The sequence below is a fragment of the Brachycentrus maculatus genome, unplaced genomic scaffold (genome assembly GCF_059751285.1).
Source record: "Brachycentrus maculatus isolate JH-2025_06_01 unplaced genomic scaffold, ASM5975128v1 h1tg000048l, whole genome shotgun sequence".
NCBI lineage: Eukaryota > Metazoa > Arthropoda > Insecta > Trichoptera > Brachycentridae > Brachycentrus > Brachycentrus maculatus.
This window is the reverse complement of record NW_028280802.1, coordinates 624,479-643,220: the sequence shown is the minus strand read 5'-3', so window position 1 is coordinate 643,220 and position 18,742 is coordinate 624,479. Positions and strand designations below refer to the sequence as shown.

Here is an 18,742-nt window from a genome sequence, read left to right as displayed (position 1 = left end):
CACCGCAAGGAACCACGCAACCTGACACCAAAGGACTTTAAACATATTCGTTTTGTTAATCATAACCGCTGCAATTTGAGACGCCTCAAGTTATGATATTATTGGAAAAATATTTCGTTTCGCCTTCGACTTTATACAACTCGCTCGGTGAACATATTTATGACTAACTACGCTTATTTAATGCGTCTTTCATTTCCGGCTCCGAGATGAATCCATGATTGCATTTTGCATGCTTGCAATGATATTTTCAGTAGCATGTCCTATTTTTTTCCCGATGTATTTTCAACACACACACACGCACACACGTGTGTGTATATATATATATATATATATATATATATATATATATATATATATATATATATATATATATATATATATATATATATATATATATATATGTATATATATTTATAAATATATATATATATATATATATATATATATATATATATATATATATATATATATATATATATATATATATATATATATATATATATATATATATATATATATATATATATATATATATATATATATATATATATATATATATATATATATATATATATATATATATATATATATATACATATGTTTGTGACAACGTTTATTGAATGTCAAAACAAAGTCACCGAAAATTAAAATTAATAGTATATAAATGGAAAATAAGCGAGATGTGTAAATTTCAAATAAAATAAAATTTACTCACAAAAAACAAAACAATTTACATTAAAAAAATAAGAATGCCACCCATTGTCAGTTCCAAACATTATTGCTCATCAATTTCATAATAGGGTATTCAAATTAATTATTTATTTCGGATGCGTCTTGAATTTATGATCCGTTATATTTTATTATTTTTCAAGTATTCTTACCAACAAATAAAGGCAACAAACTATGAGTAAACTGTGTAAAATGCTTTTCTAGTATTATTTATGTTTACGTTAATTAATTCGGCAGTTATATTGTGGTAAAATCTACCATTTTTACTCAAATTATTTTGTGGTTTTACTTAGATATAGTAAATACCACTTTTTCTTGAATTGTATTGTTTGAAAATGAGTGGAATGCATCGAAACACGTGTCACAATATATTATAAGAAACAGTGGTATTTACTAAGTAAAACATTTTTTTACTATTTATTAGTAAAACGATGTATTTTTAAGTGTTATTCGTTGGTTATAATAATTGTTATATTTTTTTAGACTTCACAGCGAACGCAATGGAGGCGCGTGGTGTCCCAAACAACAAGTGACTGCGGATAGCAGCAGTAGCGAGTGGCTGCAGATAGATCTCAGGAAGGTCCACCTCATCACCGCTTCGGAAACCCAGGGACGGTTTGGCAACGGCCAGGGCAAGGAGTTCACTGAGGCCTACGTGCTGGAATACTGGAGACCGCGGCTCGGAAAGTGGGTGCGCTACTCAGACGTAATGGGCGAAGAGGTAAGCTTTTTCAAATCACGACATTACACAAAAATAAATACAAAAGTACTTGTGATAAATTTTATCGTTACATTAAGTCCTTTTCATACGTGGTTAATTAGTTCCAAAAGTCGTAATGTGATCTTTTGATGTATGGTATGTAATAATATGCGCTAATTTCATATGATATTGAACATACCGCTCACTCCTTTCAACAACGTCATATATCAAAAAACTTGATTTTTCAGGAGATCGTTTTTAAAGTTTAAGAATATAATGAAATGAATTAAAAGTAAATATCAAGCTACTTACTGAACTTTTTACTGTGCAACTGATTTTTTTAGGTAAAACCTGAAGGTTTTTTTTTATTTGAAAAAAAAATTAATATTAAAAAAAATTAACAATACCCTTTCTTCAAAGTGCAAAAACAACACTTTCTGCCCTGTAGCGAGTAAATATAAAGTTAAAAATATGCCACTTTTGCTGGGTTATAGTATAATTTTTGAGCATTCCGAAAACACGCACAACTGAAAACTGACGATTTTTTATATCTGACGTTGTTAAAAGGAGTGAGCGATATGTGAAAACATAATAGATCTTGAAATGACTTCCGAAAATCTTTATTGCAAATTTCAAAACACTAAAGAACTCTTATTTACTTTGAATGAACGGTAAATACACATTAATCACAAAAAAGTGTATGTATTCCTACCAGCTTCTTTATCTTTAATCACTATTATTTTTTAAATGACTGTAAGATCGTGAGATATATGATAACAAATTGTCTCATATCATAGGAGTTAAAAATTACTGTGTACACTATAAATTAATGTTTTGTAACTAATGATGGGAATTCAAATCGGAAATGAAATAATAATTTAAATGGTTAAATAGCGTTACAATGGCATAAGGGTGATTTGGGTTTTCACGTTAAAATAATAATATCAGGCAAAAAACTAATTAGTTTAATATGTAAATGAGCAATTTTATATCGTGATATGTCAACTTGACTACAAAATTGAATTCAGAGTAGCATACATTTTAAAGCCACTTTTATGTAAATTTACACTGGAAATGTACATTTTACGTTGCAAATTGCACATTCAATTCAAGCGAGTGTTGCTTACTTTCACGATCAATAGCTGTTTACCACATTCGTACATTTATTTTTCGAAATCAATTTTTACGAAATACGAAAACATCGCTTAAAGAAGAGAGCTTTTTTTACACATTTGTAAAAAAAAACAGTTTATAAGAAACATTCATTATTGCCTTATCTTAGGGATAATTTAAAATTATTTTTTTTATATCAGACACTGAATTATTAACCCTACGGATAATACAATATATCAATATTTATTATAGTTGTCTAAACTTGAGACACATCATCTTTCATTTTTAAACGAAAAAATATGAAAATTTTAGCATCCCAGCTGTGTTGACTTGGCTGGCTTTAATGATCACTTTTTACATCTGTGTTAAACATCAATATTGCACTAACTTTTTTAAGATGCATAAATTCAATATAGGTTTCTTTTTTATTGGGCTGATGGTGGCCCCCTTAGTTAAGTAGCTTCGTTACAAGTTGAAATACCTATATTAGAAACTATAATTTATTTTGAATTCCAGACAAAATAAGTAATCACTTATTAAATAAGGTATCATTGATATAGTTTGGGATTCTAGTATACTACAGATCTATTTGTTTATAACTTCCTGAGAATAATGTTATATTTGGATCTATAATATTACATGTCTTGAAGTACAATATAATAAATATTATACATTATATTAGCACCACATTATCCTTTGTTTAAAATGTGGCGTATAAAATATAATAAATTATCACTGTCTAATTATAAAACATTTAATAATTGTATACCTACGGGTACGCAACGTAGGTTAACAATTATTATATGTTTATTTATATGTATACAATACAATACGATGTATACAATACAACGTAGGTTAACAATTATTATATGTTTATTTATATGTATACAATACGAGAATTCCGTGCTAGATGATTGTTCGGGAAATGTGGCGTATAAAATATAATAAATTATCACTGTCTAATTATAAAACATTTAATAATTGTATACCTACGTGTACGCAACGTAGGTTAACAATTATTATATGTTTATTTATATATGTATACAATACGAGAATTCCGTGCTAGATGATTGTTCGGGAAATGTGGCGTATAAAATATAATAAATTATCACTGTCTAATTATAAAACATTTAATAATTGTATACCTACGTGTACGCAACGTAGGTTAACAATTATTATATGTTTATTTATATGTATACAATACAATACGATGTATACAATACAACGTAGGTTAACAATTATTATATGTTTATTTATATGTATACAATACGAGAATTCCGTGCTAGATGATTGTTCGGGAAATGTGGCGTATAAAATATAATAAATTATCACTGTCTAATTATAAAACATTTAATAATTGTATACCTACGTGTACGCAACGTAGGTTAACAATTATTATATGTTTATTTATATATGTATACAATACGAGAATTCCGTGCTAGATGATTGTTCGGGAAATGTGGCGTATAAAATATAATAAATTATCACTGTCTAATTATAAAACATTTAATAATTGTATACCTACGTGTACGCAACGTAGGTTAACAATTATTATATGTTTATTTATATGTATACAATACAATACGATGTATACAATACAACGTAGGTTAACAATTATTATATGTTTATTTATATGTATACAATACGAGAATTCCGTGCTAGATGATTGTTCGGGAAATGTGGCGTATAAAATATAATAAATTATCACTGTCTAATTATAAAACATTTAATAATTGTATACCTACGTGTACGCAACGTAGGTTAACAATTATTATATGTTTATTTATATATGTATACAATACGAGAATTCCGTGCTAGATGATTGTTCGGGAAATGTGGCGTATAAAATATAATAAATTATCACTGTCTAATTATAAAACATTTAATAATTGTATACCTACGTGTACGCAACGTAGGTTAACAATTATTATATGTTTATTTATATGTATACAATACAATACGATGTATACAATACAACGTAGGTTAACAATTATTATATGTTTATTTATATGTATACAATACGAGAATTCCGTGCTAGATGATTGTTCGGGAAATGTGGCGTATAAAATATAATAAATTATCACTGTCTAATTATAAAACATTTAATAATTGTATACCTACGTGTACGCAACGTAGGTTAACAATTATTATATGTTTATTTATATATGTATACAATACGAGAATTCCGTGCTAGATGATTGTTCGGGAAATGTGGCGTATAAAATATAATAAATTATCACTGTCTAATTATAAAACATTTAATAATTGTATACCTACGTGTACGCAACGTAGGTTAACAATTATTATATGTTTATTTATATATGTATACAATACGAGAATTCCGTGCTAGATGATTGTTCGGGAAATGTGGCGTATAAAATATAATAAATTATCACTGTCTAATTATAAAACATTTAATAATTGTATACCTACGTGTACGCAACGTAGGTTAACAATTATTATATGTTTATTTATATATGTATACAATACGAGAATTCCGTGCTAGATGATTGTTCGGGAAATGTGGCGTATAAAATATAATAAATTATCACTGTCTAATTATAAAACATTTAATAATTGTATACCTACGTGTACGCAACGTAGGTTAACAATTATTATATGTTTATTTATATATGTATACAATACGAGAATTCCGTGCTAGATGATTGTTCGGGAAATGTGGCGTATAAAATATAATAAATTATCACTGTCTAATTATAAAACATTTAATAATTGTATACCTACGTGTACGCAACGTAGGTTAACAATTATTATATGTTTATTTATATATGTATACAATACGAGAATTCCGTGCTAGATGATTGTTCGGGAAATGTGGCGTATAAAATATAATAAATTATCACTGTCTAATTATAAAACATTTAATAATTGTATACCTACGTGTACGCAACGTAGGTTAACAATTATTATATGTTTATTTATATATGTATACAATACGAGAATTCCGTGCTAGATGATTCTTCGGGAAATCCCAGTGAGGATACGGTTCATAATTTTCATCTGATTTATTGTAACTACTTAAAAAATGAAGTCGTTATTGAAGAAAAGGAGTTTTTAAAAATTATAAATGAATCCGTATCCAATATATTGTTGACTATAAGTGGGCAATTTTCAATATATTGTTGACCATAATTGTCCGCCTTCGTAGTGTAATGGTCAGCACGCTCGGCTACCGTTCTGGAGGTCCCATGTTCGAATCCCTGGTGGAGTCAAATAAATAGGAGTGATTTTTTCAATCTGATATTTATTTAATATTATCTTGAACTGGTACCGGAAGCGGAGGGCTGATCACATTTCCTTCATGTGTTAACGATCAAGATAACATTGCGTTTATATGATGCAGTGCCCTATGCACCATTGGGGTGCGGATAAGAGCTTGGAAAAAATATGGATTGGAATTATTTATATTATTTTTAATTAATATTTAATTAATTATTACGACTAAATATTATGTCTCTTCTTCTTCTCATTTGACCCTTATCAAACCCACGGGTGCATGTGTTAACGATCAATATAACACTACGTTTATATGATGCAGTGCCCTATGCACCAAAGGGGTATGGATAAGGGTTTGAAGAATAAGAAAGAAGACAATTGGGCAAAAGTTCTGAATTTTTATATTCGTTTTAGCTGTAGTTGTTTTTCATTACCCTTAAAATATGTATTTTCCAATCAGTGTACGAATGTTAGACCAATTATTGAAAACATTTTTATTTGATTGATGTATTTAGCATACGCCCCCGAGCCTATTCGATTCGAATCAGAATTCATACATATATTCCTCTTCGCTCGTCCTGCCAGATTGTTTGCGGTTATTATAAATCCATAATTGAAATTTTATTACCAATGCATTTGCGGCTCGGCACGTGGCTGTGATTGTTTACCTACACGAACACAACATATCGCTCACTCCTTTCAAGAACGTCATAAATCAAAAATCATCAATTTTCAGTTGTGCATGTTTTCGGAATGCCCAGAAAATGTACTATATCCCAGCAAAAGCGCCATATTTTTAACTTAATATTTACCCGCTACAGGGCAGAAAGTGTTGTGTTTGCATTTTGAAGAAAAGGTATTTTTTAAGTATTTTTTTAAATATACTAAATATTTTTCAAATGGAGAAAAAACCCTTCAGTTTTTACCTAAAAAGATCTGTTGCACAATAAAAAGTTCAATAAGTAGCTTAATATTTATTTTTTATACATTGTATTATTGTGTTAAATTTAAAAACGTTCTACTAAAAAATCAAGTTTAATGATATATGACGTTCTTGAAAGAAGTGAGCGATATGCCAACACAAACACAGATTTACAAATACATGCACCCATAGGCCGATGCAGACTTACCAATCTCAATTTTTCATACACTGGTTGTTTGTGCAAACAGATTATATTTTGTAGGCCGCGTAAATTAATTTCGAATTGATTGATACAATTTTGTTTGACGGTGAACTGTTTTCATTCCGAAAATCGTGCGTGTTTTTTTTTCGATAAATGCTTTATTTTAAGGGTTATCAGTTTTTATTGGTTGTTTTTTAGTTTTTTTTTGTACAATAGTCAAGTTCTCAGGTCAACTTACATATGAAATAAATCGATCAATCGATACTATGATACGTTGGTGAACAGTTTAATCGAATAATGGATAACACGAGCCATTTCAACATCTATAACAGTTTTTATCTATATTTTTTTTAAATACCATCATGATAGTAGTTAAAGAGCAATGAGGGTATTTTTTCTTCTTGCTTGTTATTACATAATATAGAAATTAGTTTGAAAATAAAATAGATTAAGTAATTCATCATTTGTTTTTTTTATTATTTAAGTCTCGTGGCATTTTTAAACGAAATAAAAGAAAAACCTCTATATTTATAACTTTTCAAACATTTTCAATTACGAGTATAGAAAAATTAGTTTTGTTTTCTAAATTCTATTTATTGTATATTCATCTACGTCTAGTTACATTTTTTACGTGTCACAATTTAAAAAAAACTCCAATTTTTATATCATGAAGTCAAAAAATGCGATGTTAACGGAATTAATATAATTAATTAACGAAATTCGAAATAATTATTAAAGATTTCAAAATAGGCTTTAATATAACAAACATATAATAAGTTTAATTGGTTACCCTTATACCAATATGAAGAACTGGTTTTACAAAGCGTCAGGACACCCATTAGCTTTATACTTGTTTCCAACATTTTGAGTGTGTCCTAATATTTGATCACAAATCTGGATTATCTCCGCTTAGGAGTTATTTTTAACATCCCAACATAGATTAAAAATAATATGGAATTCTGGGTATTTACGTCATAAGATTGGTTAAGTGATTGTTTATTGCGCGTATAACATTCACCAATTCTACCCATGATTGAAAACGACACTACTCAAATTTTGAACCTTCTAGATATATTGATCGAACTCACGGGTTAAATAAATCAGTTAACCAAGCCTATGACGGTCGTAAGCCGTTAAATGCCCAGACTTCCATGTTCTTCTTCACCGATATTAATAAGTCAAAAATGTTTGTTTTATATTTAAATCGATAAAAATTAGGAAATGTAGATTTTTGTTCAATATTTAACAATCACGATCTTTCTGTCCTGTAAAATAAAAAGGTACATTTCCTCCACAGGCATATAATTACAGCTGCCGTTTTGCTACTTTGAATTCTAAATATAATGCTCGTACCATAAATGTCATACACTTATTCAAACACACACATTTGCGCTTGCATACATGTCGGATTTAATTATATTTTAAACGATTGCAGTTTTCATACAGAAACGCCTGCAGGAAATACACTATATGCGTGTAAATATTGCAATCCAGTATGTTTCATCCAAATATTTATAATACAAATCATGAACAAACTACGCTACTTTAAAAACGTGAACAAAAATATTTAACAATTAAATACGATAGAATGCAATGCTGAAATAAGTTATATCGATAAGGTAAAGAAGGGTAGTTACAATGGTTTGGGTATGTAGAGCGAATTAATGATGAACAAGCGGGGAAATTTTTTACGATGCAAATGAAGCTGGAAGTAGAAAATAATTACAAATATATGAAAAAGGAAAGAGAAGAAGAAAAAAGGGAAAAAGTACATTACTATTTTATTTTAATACGATAAAATAAGTCTGGGTAATCGCCGAAAAAATCTTACTAACATTAAATGCGAAAATTTAAGTAATACATTATGAGTTGGAAATATCAATCCAAACAATGCTACATTTTTTGGTAACGACCAACAATTACTATCGATATGCAGAGCCAGCTACAGAAACAGTGTGTATACAATTATTTTTGAAAAACAATAAAATAATACGATTAATTTCCGTTTTACTATTCAAACTGCCATCACAGTTTAACTGGCTGTGTGTAATGAGCAAAGTTCGCTTATTAAGCAATTAAATTGATTCGGTCACGATCCATAGGCGCGTATTGCGAGCATAACTGGCGCCATCTAGGGGCAGGCTTGGATAATAAATCATAAACACTTGTACACACCACCTACCCCACCTTACCCCACCCACCCCTTCAAATGTCACCCTATTTGATGTTAAGTTTACACATTACATAGGTCAAAATAAACCCCCAAAGAGAATTATATTTTAACATTTCATTTTGTTTCAAACATGGTCCGGTGATTTGTTTACCGTTGTACAAAAGTCAATTTAATGGTTCAAAATCTGCGATATTCCATAATCAAAAAAATTGTGCCCAGTCATATATATATAATCAAAGGGACAATCCAATATTGATATGTAAACATTTAAAATTACTGCCAGTACGTGGAATATTGTGGATGAGTATCATCGTTGAACAGCAAACTAGACAAAAATATCGAAATCTTTTAGCACACAACCATGATACACGATTTACACACAACGAAGGTTTGATAGTCAAAAAGAATTAACAATAAATATGGGAGTAGAACACTGCAATAAACACTGCCGGTACGTGGAATATTGTGGATGAGTATCATCGTTGAACACTAAACTAGACAAAAATATCGAAATCTTTTAGCACACAACCATGATACACGATTTACACACAACGAAGGTTTGATAGTCAAAAAGAATTAACAATAAATATGGGAGTAGAACACTGCAATAAACACTGCCGGTACGTGGAATATTGTGGATGAGTATCATCGTTGAACACCAAACTAGACAAAAATATCGAAATCTTTTAGCACACAACCATGATACACGATTTACACACAACGAAGGTTTGATAGTCAAAAAGAATTAACAATAAATATGGGAGTAGAACACTGCAATAAACACTGCCGGTACGTGGAATATTGTGGATGAGTATCATCGTTGAACACCAAACTAGACAAAAATATCGAAATCTTTTAGCACACAACCATGATACACGATTTACACACAACGAAGGTTTGATAGTCAAAACGAATTAACAATAAATATGGGAGTAGAACACTGCAATATATCGTTCCGAACATTTTTAATTTGTTGCCGACGGATGTTAGAGGTCAAAATAAAATATGGAACAATGTCAAAATAAAGGAATGGGTTAGAGTTAATTTTATGAAAATTGTAAAAAGTTTATATTCTTAATTTTTCTCTATTTTTGTGTGTATATTAGGTTAACATCGTTAAAAACAATAAAAAACGTATTAAAAAAGAACTCCGCCGACAAGACACATTAGGTGGCTAGGTGGGTCTCTGCAAAAAAAATCTTCTTAATATGTAAAATTGTAATTTAAATAAATGTTAATAAATAAATTAATAAATTAATAAAAAAATAAGGCTATGAAACCTCATTTATTTAGTGGTTTAAGATATCTTTTTCCTTGAATTTGATTATTCAAAATAGATTTTTTGTTGTACTGGTCAGATCGAGGAGCTTTACATTTTCTCCGTACAACACGGATGAGTATGCAAAAAACTCATCTAAATCGTTCTAGAAGATCTCAGTTTATTGAGGACATCCTTTTATGTCATATTTATATATTTTAACGAGTGTTGAAGATTTTCATTAAAAAAATATAATTTTATATTTATAAAAAAATATATTTTATCGACGTCTTCGTAGTAATTTTTAATGGTATTTTCAACATTAAAAAAAAGCACGTCTTTTCACAATTTTTTTATAAAATAAAAACTTTCCAAAATTATTAAAGTAAAATCGGAGTAAGTTCAAAGGTTTCTTTTTTTTCACCAACCCTTATTCTCACTAAGTATTATCTACTCACACGAAGGTAAGGAAATCAATCCTGCGCTTCAGGTACCTGTATAGGGTAATATCAAAATACTCAATAAGTAAATATTAGAGTGAAAAGTCACTAGTATTTATTTTGACCCGGAAATCGAACCCGGGGGATCTAGTATGGTAACTAAACGCGTTGACCTAGGCGGGCTTGAATTAACGAGAAATAAATGTTAGTAAAACGAATAATAATTTTAATTGTTTTGTATTTCCTAGACCGTCCAGAAAGGGTTAGGCGCTGCATATTAATTTTACTATAATGGCAGCAGATTACACTAGCCGCCATATTATTTATGCGACATTCGCTGAAGCGATATGGTGACTTTTCACCACCGTCACCGCTCTCTGCGTATAGAGAGCAGTCGAAGCATTACAACCCTAACGCAACATAACATCATTTAAAAATCTATGTAGATGAACATTTGTGTACATAGGTATATGACCCATTTGACGAGATCATAGCTAATCATAAAAATAGATTTCCCGTAGAAATAAATATAATACTCTAAATTTTTTAAGAAAGGTATAATATTTCATTCCATCCATTATTCGTGCAAAATAATTATTTTATATCGTTTTCATTGATACAAAAAATACGTACAATATTATATTTAAAAGATGAACCTGTTGAGATTAGAATATGTGATTCTAGGTATTTACAGGGAAAACAGCCGTTCTTTTAGCTCATTTAATGAAATTCAAAATTAGATCAATATAATTTCGATGGTTGTGTATATTTAAAGTCATTGAAAGGTTTCAATATTTTAATCAGAATTCCAGTAATATTTATATACTTCTGACCCTTATCCACATCGAATAATCATAGGGCACTTTATCAAATTGATACAATGTTATTTTGATCGTTCATTATTTAAAAGCAGGGCGATCAGTCATACGCCTCAGGTACCAGTCCTGGATAATATTAAACAAATATTGAAGTGAAAAAATACTAAAATTTATATTGTTCTCTTGGAAATCGAACCTGGGTCCTCTAGCATTGTAGCTAAATGTTCTCATTTGTACACTATGAAGGCGGAAGACATATATAGGTATACACTCATACATATACATAAATCGCAAGACATTATAACTTTTATTGACCGAAATTATCACGACGTATACATATACAACATTTTGAGTGTGTCCAAATACTTGTTCACAAATCTGGATTATCTCCAATAGGAGTTCTTTTTCATATGTTACACGTGTGTAAAGTGATCACTTTAACCGGCCTATAACGGTCGTCAGCCCCGTAAATGCCCAGACTTCCATATTCTTCTTCATCTTTAATGAGACGTCAAAAAATAATAAGTACACATATATTCTATATGCAGCAACGTTGTATTATGTATGTATATAAATTACTTACAATACTGCTTTGTCAAAGAAGACAGTTGACATTTCCCGCAATTAAAATACCTTAGCAATAGCACAAATTTTACTACAACTTTGAATGGGTTTAACGAGCCGAAGCTAAAGACTTCAAAGAAAAGTTAGCGAACTGTTTAATGCTGATGACGCAAAAACAGTGCAGATGATTGGAGAGGTTGGGGGCGTCCATTCATAATCACATTGGGTTGTACAAATCAAGCCCGTTCAATGGAACTTTGAGTACTTCTCTGTGTATTCACGATATAATAAACACTTACTCTACTCTTCTTTCATTTTATTTGACTCCATTGCCAACCCAAAAAGTACAAAATTTTCTGAATTAAACCGGCGCGGTTTAACTATTATTCAATATATTAATTTTTAATTTATGTTTTACTTAGTAAATACCACTATTTCTTAAAATCTACTGTGACACGTGTTTCGATGCATTCCGCATCATTTTCAAACACCGTATGATGCGAAATGCATCAAAACACGTAGATTAAGAAAAAGTGGTATTTACTAAGTAAAACATGAATTAAAAATGGATAGATTTTACCACAAAGTGACTGCCGAAATAATTAATGAAATTAAGGTCAAATGATCATCAAATCTTGGATATAGGAGTGGAATGTGGTGTAGGGATGTATGAGGAGAAGCGTGAAAGTGGAAGAGGCGAAGAATGTTTGCAAAGACAGAGTGGTGAGGCGTTCTATTCTCTGTTCCTACCCCTGCGGGGAAGCGGCGTGATGGTTAGTTAGTTAGTTATGTGTAGGGAATTTGCGTGATAAAAATGGCACAAGAAAAGAGCTCAATGATATGGACAATGAACAAATGTGAGCATAAAGAATAGAAGAAATTACTGGAGTACTCTAAGTTTCTACGGACTATCAATATCCGAAGACGATAAAGAAAGAAAATGTATGCACACAACATTTTAAGTGTTTCTAAATGCTTGTTCACAAATTCGGTTTTTTACCTTTGGAGTCATTATAACATTTTTGCCATCTCAATATAGGTTTTAGTTATTTTTGTAAATCATGGGAAGAATGGTAAATGTTGCACGTGTGTAAAGTAATCTTTTAATCAGCCTATGAATATTCATCATATTTCAAACAACAGAAAACGGTCATATATATAAATAAACTACTATAAATAAATTAAATTACTATTGGTTGACAATAAAATATATCTCAGCTTTTAAAATTGCTCCCGAATATTTGACTGAATGAAACTTTGTAACTACCCTACAATGCTAAGAGAGAAAAATATATTTTAATAAAATTAAAAACGTTATACAAACGGAAATAATTTTCCGTCCGTCCGTAAACTATTCATCTTACGTACAGTCAACAGTCCGCCTTCTCCTGAGGAGTTTTACGTGGTTTCCTCCCAGCAATGAGCAAATGCAGAGAAGTTCCTATTTGACCCACACTAGATGATCCCTCCTGTTCCCAACACAGATTCAAATAAAAACATATTTAATTAGCTAGAAGAAACAAAAATCCACTAAATGATCTATAAACCTTGTACATAATAAGCAAGGTAAATAATAAATGCAATTCCCATCTAAAAAAAAAAACTATTCATCTTCTTAAAAATTCCTTAAAATATCAAGCATATTACCTACATCAACGAGAGTTTGGTAATATTATTTATAGAAAGTTATTACATGCATTAAAAGTTCATTTATTAATTTCAAGTACGTATTATTAGTATTGGACCAAATCATCATCTGTCGGTGCCTTTGAGACACAGTTCACAAAAGCAGATACGATTATACATAGAGCGGCATGCCTTGATCAAACAACTTTATGTGATTGAAAGTAATCAAAATCTTTTATGAAAAAAATTCTCCTTATTATTGAGATTGAATAATGAATTAAAAAAATGTAACTATTCATAGTACGCTTATATACGTAAATATATACTTTGGCAAAATGGGAAAGACAAGGCTTTAAAAGTGGATAGGTTAGGAGTCAGGGTTAAAGACAGAGTGGCGTCCCATCCTCTGTCTACTCTGCGTGGGAAGTGACGTGACGGTTGGTTAGTAAATTTTACTTTCAACTGAAGTTCGTGATGAATCATTAATGTCCGCCTTCACAATTTTTACTATCCTACCTGTGGACTACCCTCTAAAACAGCTTTGCAGTTTACTACTTTAAAAATAGACCGATGATCACTTTCAGTAGCTTTCATGAAAAGCATATATTTTTAATTCAAAATATAATTATTATAATAATACTATTTTTGATAGGTATTTGCAAGTGTCTTGAAGTATTGTTCGTTAGATTTTTAAATAAAAGTATTGATTTTTATTGATAATCTCAACATAGATAGAAAAGTTTATTATGATGGGAATTTGTATATCTGGGTATTTACAGGGGTAAGAACCTACGTGTCATTGGCTGGTTTATATGAATGGTAAATGTTAGAGTGGATAAAGTGACATTGTATACCAGCCTGAAAATACCCAGACTACACAAATTCTGATATCAATCCATCAAGTTAGTTGAGATATCAATAATATCTTTATATAAATGACTCCTAAGTGGAGCAAATCTTATATTTCTGAACAAATAAGATGCACTCAATTTATTATTCTTTTATCATTAAGTTGATGCATAAGTAATGTCGTGTTTTTACGTAATCTGTGGCATATTTTTTTTATCTACTGTTTTAACAGCTATTCTTAATGTTATTTTTGTATTTATTAAAATTAAACACTTAAATAAACCACTTTGATGAGTTTTATTTATATTTACGACTAGTTTCGAAAACGACAGATGTTTTCATCTTCTGGTACAAATTGAAACTAGTAGTTAAATTAAATCTGGTAGTTTTAATTTGTACCAGAAGATGAAAACATCTGTCGTTTTCGAAACTAGTCGTAAATATAAATAAAACTCATTAAAGTGGTTTATTCAAGTGTTTAATTTTAATAAAATAATCATGTCATTCCACAAAGTTAATGCCGAATCAAAAAAAAATATTATTATTTGTATCACATAAAGGAAAGTTTTAGATAAAATTATTCTCCCAATCTATAATTCTTGCAAAATTTATTCACAGTTCAATATGTTATACGATTTCATTTGTAATGAAATTAACGTAATGCTTTGGGATATCCTGGAATGGATTTTTCTATTTGTAATGAAAGTCTAAAGACAGTCTAAGCACTAACCATATAGTTTTCTCTTGGACCGGGGCAGTCGATATGACGCGTCATATACGACCGTATTCTTGAAATCGGTAAAAATGTAGGAAGCTCCTGTATTATACCATATCCATCTCAATTTATAACTTTCTGTAGTCAATTATTGTGTTCTAAACAAGTGTTTAAAAACTGAAGCATTCACAGTTATTCATTATGGCATTTTATTGCAGGTGATTTAAAAAATATTACTATTTTACGATATTTTAATATTATAGCATGGTCTTTCTGCTAATTATATTTGTTTCTCAGGAAACGTTAGCTTACGTCAACTATCAAAAAGTAATGGTAAGATATAAATATGTAATAAATCGTAGAAAATCGATTCAATCATATGTATTTGAAATATGTAGGTAAGATCATTTGGTAATTATTTTTATTTTATACCGTTTTTCGGTTTCCGTTTTTTAGATCAATTAAATAGATTAAATTAACGTAGAAAACATCATAATTGGAAGAATTTTTTGATTCATCACTAATATTTGATGATAAAATATGACTCTTCTTTCTGAAACGTCGAACATTGAGTACAATTATGCAATACGAAAATGACAAAAAATGAAAAATGATATTTGGAGGACACGGTTTGCTTAAAAGCTAGTTTTCGTTTAGCTTAAATATAAACGTTCTAAGAATTTTAGGAATACGTTCCCAAGTACATCTATTTGTATGAATCAGATTATTTGGTTCAGTGGTACCGGGAAGACATTCATACATTATACATGTCAATAATCTATTTGAGGAACCCAAGATATAAGATATTAGCTGTAAATGTATGGTCCCAGAGCACTCACTCCAGAACCGCACTAATCTCGATTAACCGCTTGCGGCTGAACTGGTATTGAATTATTAAAGGCGACGAGTGTCCGAGTGTGAATTTAATTCAAAAAACAATGCAAAAAAGTGAATATATATCAGGATAACAAATCCTTAATGTTGATTATTTATACATTGAAAAAAATATTAAGTAATCTGAATTCATTCCGCTTTTTAAATTTTCAGTCAGACTATTTTATATTAGTCTTATATTATACTGACCACTCAAAAGCATGAGTGATTTTGGCTCTAACGAACATTATACATTATGATAATAACAATAAAATTATAAAAGAGGGAATAGAGAGAGGAAAAAAACAACAACAGGAATTTACTGAAACTTAGGAAAGTAAAAAATCAATTATTCGATCTACATTAATTCAATTATATTTCTTTCGATAAGAAGTATCAATTATTTATCTAAATTAAATATTGTCAACTACTAAGAATTCGTACAGATTACCTAGTAGCTTTCATATCCAACTTACATATGATGGACCAGGTATGCGACCCTGAGTCTTCTGGATATTCATTGCTGATTTCTATTATCCTATTCTAATTTCACAACTCCTCCGCCATTTTACTATTTTTACAATAACAATATCCTTCACTCTAAGACTTACTTATGTCATCTATATCCCAGTAAAAATATTCTTCTTCTAATTCCATTCTGAAGCATATGACTGATCACCTTACCTCGGTGTGATTTAATGATCATGTTAATGATCATTAAACCAACCAATTAAAGTTAACCCTAGGCACCATTTTTGTTTGGATAGGGGTGAAAGAAAAATCTATAAATATCATGCTATGTAAGATTTTTTTCTACAACCTAACCAAAAATATCATAACTTTTATATATTGTAAAGTTTCGTATACTATACAAAACTCTATTTCGCCATAATAAACGTAACTACATACACATATACGTATAATATAATAATATAAATCCATTCACCTTTGCCTGTGGGAGAGTGACTTGTATTGTTGTTCCATTACTTAATGGCAGCGGTTCTCAAAGTGCTCCTTGGATCACTGGTGTTACACCACGACAACATATAACATATTTCCAATAATGCTGCAATCAAAAACTACAAAGAAAACAACGTGGATTCTGCATTCGTTTGTACTGAATTTCAAGAAGGCAATTTGTTTTTAACCGAAACCCTTGAATTATTTTGAGAAATGGCACTATTCAAAACAATGTGACATGATAATTTTTGGTACAGAATTCGTGATGAATATCCACACAGGCTCTGACTGTTCTCCCGTTCTTAAAAACAAACTTGTGTGAAAAGGGATTCTCAGCATATTGCACAAATGATAAATACCATAATAAACTGAATTATGAACCTAGCATGCGTTTCCAACCCTCTTCTTTTACGCCAAAAATTAAACAGCCTTAAATAAAATATGAAAACCATCAAACATCCCATGAAATGTTAACAATTTTATGAAAAATTAGAATCAGTTATTATGTGAATTGTATTTTTGTGTTTTATTTTGTATACTGTTCTAGAAGTCAGAAGTGTATAAAGAACTTATTTTTGTATAATTTTTGCAAAGTGATTATAATTAAAATACTAAACGTTAATCCATGTTTTACTTATTTTAGGATTCCATAAAATATTCAGAGTGTTTAAAAAGGGTTCTGTCGTTAAAAGGTTTTAAAAACGCTGCATTAAGGCATTCTGACTGCACACTGTTACTAACCGCTTGATACTACCTGTTATTAAATACGTTATCTAGATTTTCAAACAATGTTTACACGTTATTTTATAAACCTTATATGTTGAAAATACTTCGTATGTTAAGATTTTTTATGTTCCAATCCAAGTTGTAACAAAATAATCCATTAGACTTATCCATATTACTCTATTTTGGGAAAAGTTATAGTAGTCTGGGGTAATTTTTCCGCCGTAACCCAAAATATTATGTTTCTCGTAACGACTTTCGTTCCCTATGAATAATTTATGAACCCGCCATGGCTACTGTAACAATGTTACACCGAACTGCTCTTTCACAGTCATCCGCTAGTGTAAACTTAGCAATACAATAACATCTTCAATAAACAATATATTTTATTGAGTATTTACATTAAGTACATTAAATACATTAAGTCCCAAGTAATTACTTTTTTTTTTTTAAATTTCCTTTTCTTCATCGACCAATTTTGGAATATTACACCAATGTGTTATTTTGACGAACGCAAAAAGTTACCTTTTTACTATTCGCAAAACACCCAAAATTGAGTGATACATGATCAAGTAATGACTTAGACACTCGTGGTTGCATATCTGACAAGCTTTTGTCGTTCAAACCACTCGAAAAAATGAAATATTTAACATTAATTTTTTTTTGTTTGTTGCTTTGTATTTAATGTATGGAAAAGTGTACGTATTTTCAAATACATCTTTATTTTTTTAAACCCTTATCCGCTCTCGATGGTGCATAGGGCACTGCATCATATAAACGCAGTGCAATCTTGATCAATTAACACATGAAAGAAAGGCGATCAGCCCTCCGCTTCAGGCA

The 18,742-nt window shown here is 29.9% G+C and overlaps 1 protein-coding gene across 3 annotated transcripts in view; it reads left to right on the top strand.

Moving 5' to 3' along the window:
• The window catches only part of LOC148312231 (discoidin domain-containing receptor 2-like), a 413,155-nt gene that overhangs the window by 336,580 nt on the left and 57,833 nt on the right, over nucleotides 1–18,742 (top strand). For all 3 annotated transcript variants that reach the window (XM_088277615.1, XM_088277614.1, XM_088277613.1), the window contains one exon: nucleotides 1,213–1,450. In XM_088277615.1, coding sequence (XP_088133741.1) covers nucleotides 1,213–1,450 — 238 coding nt within the window. The remainder of the gene's footprint in view (nucleotides 1–1,212; nucleotides 1,451–18,742) is intronic.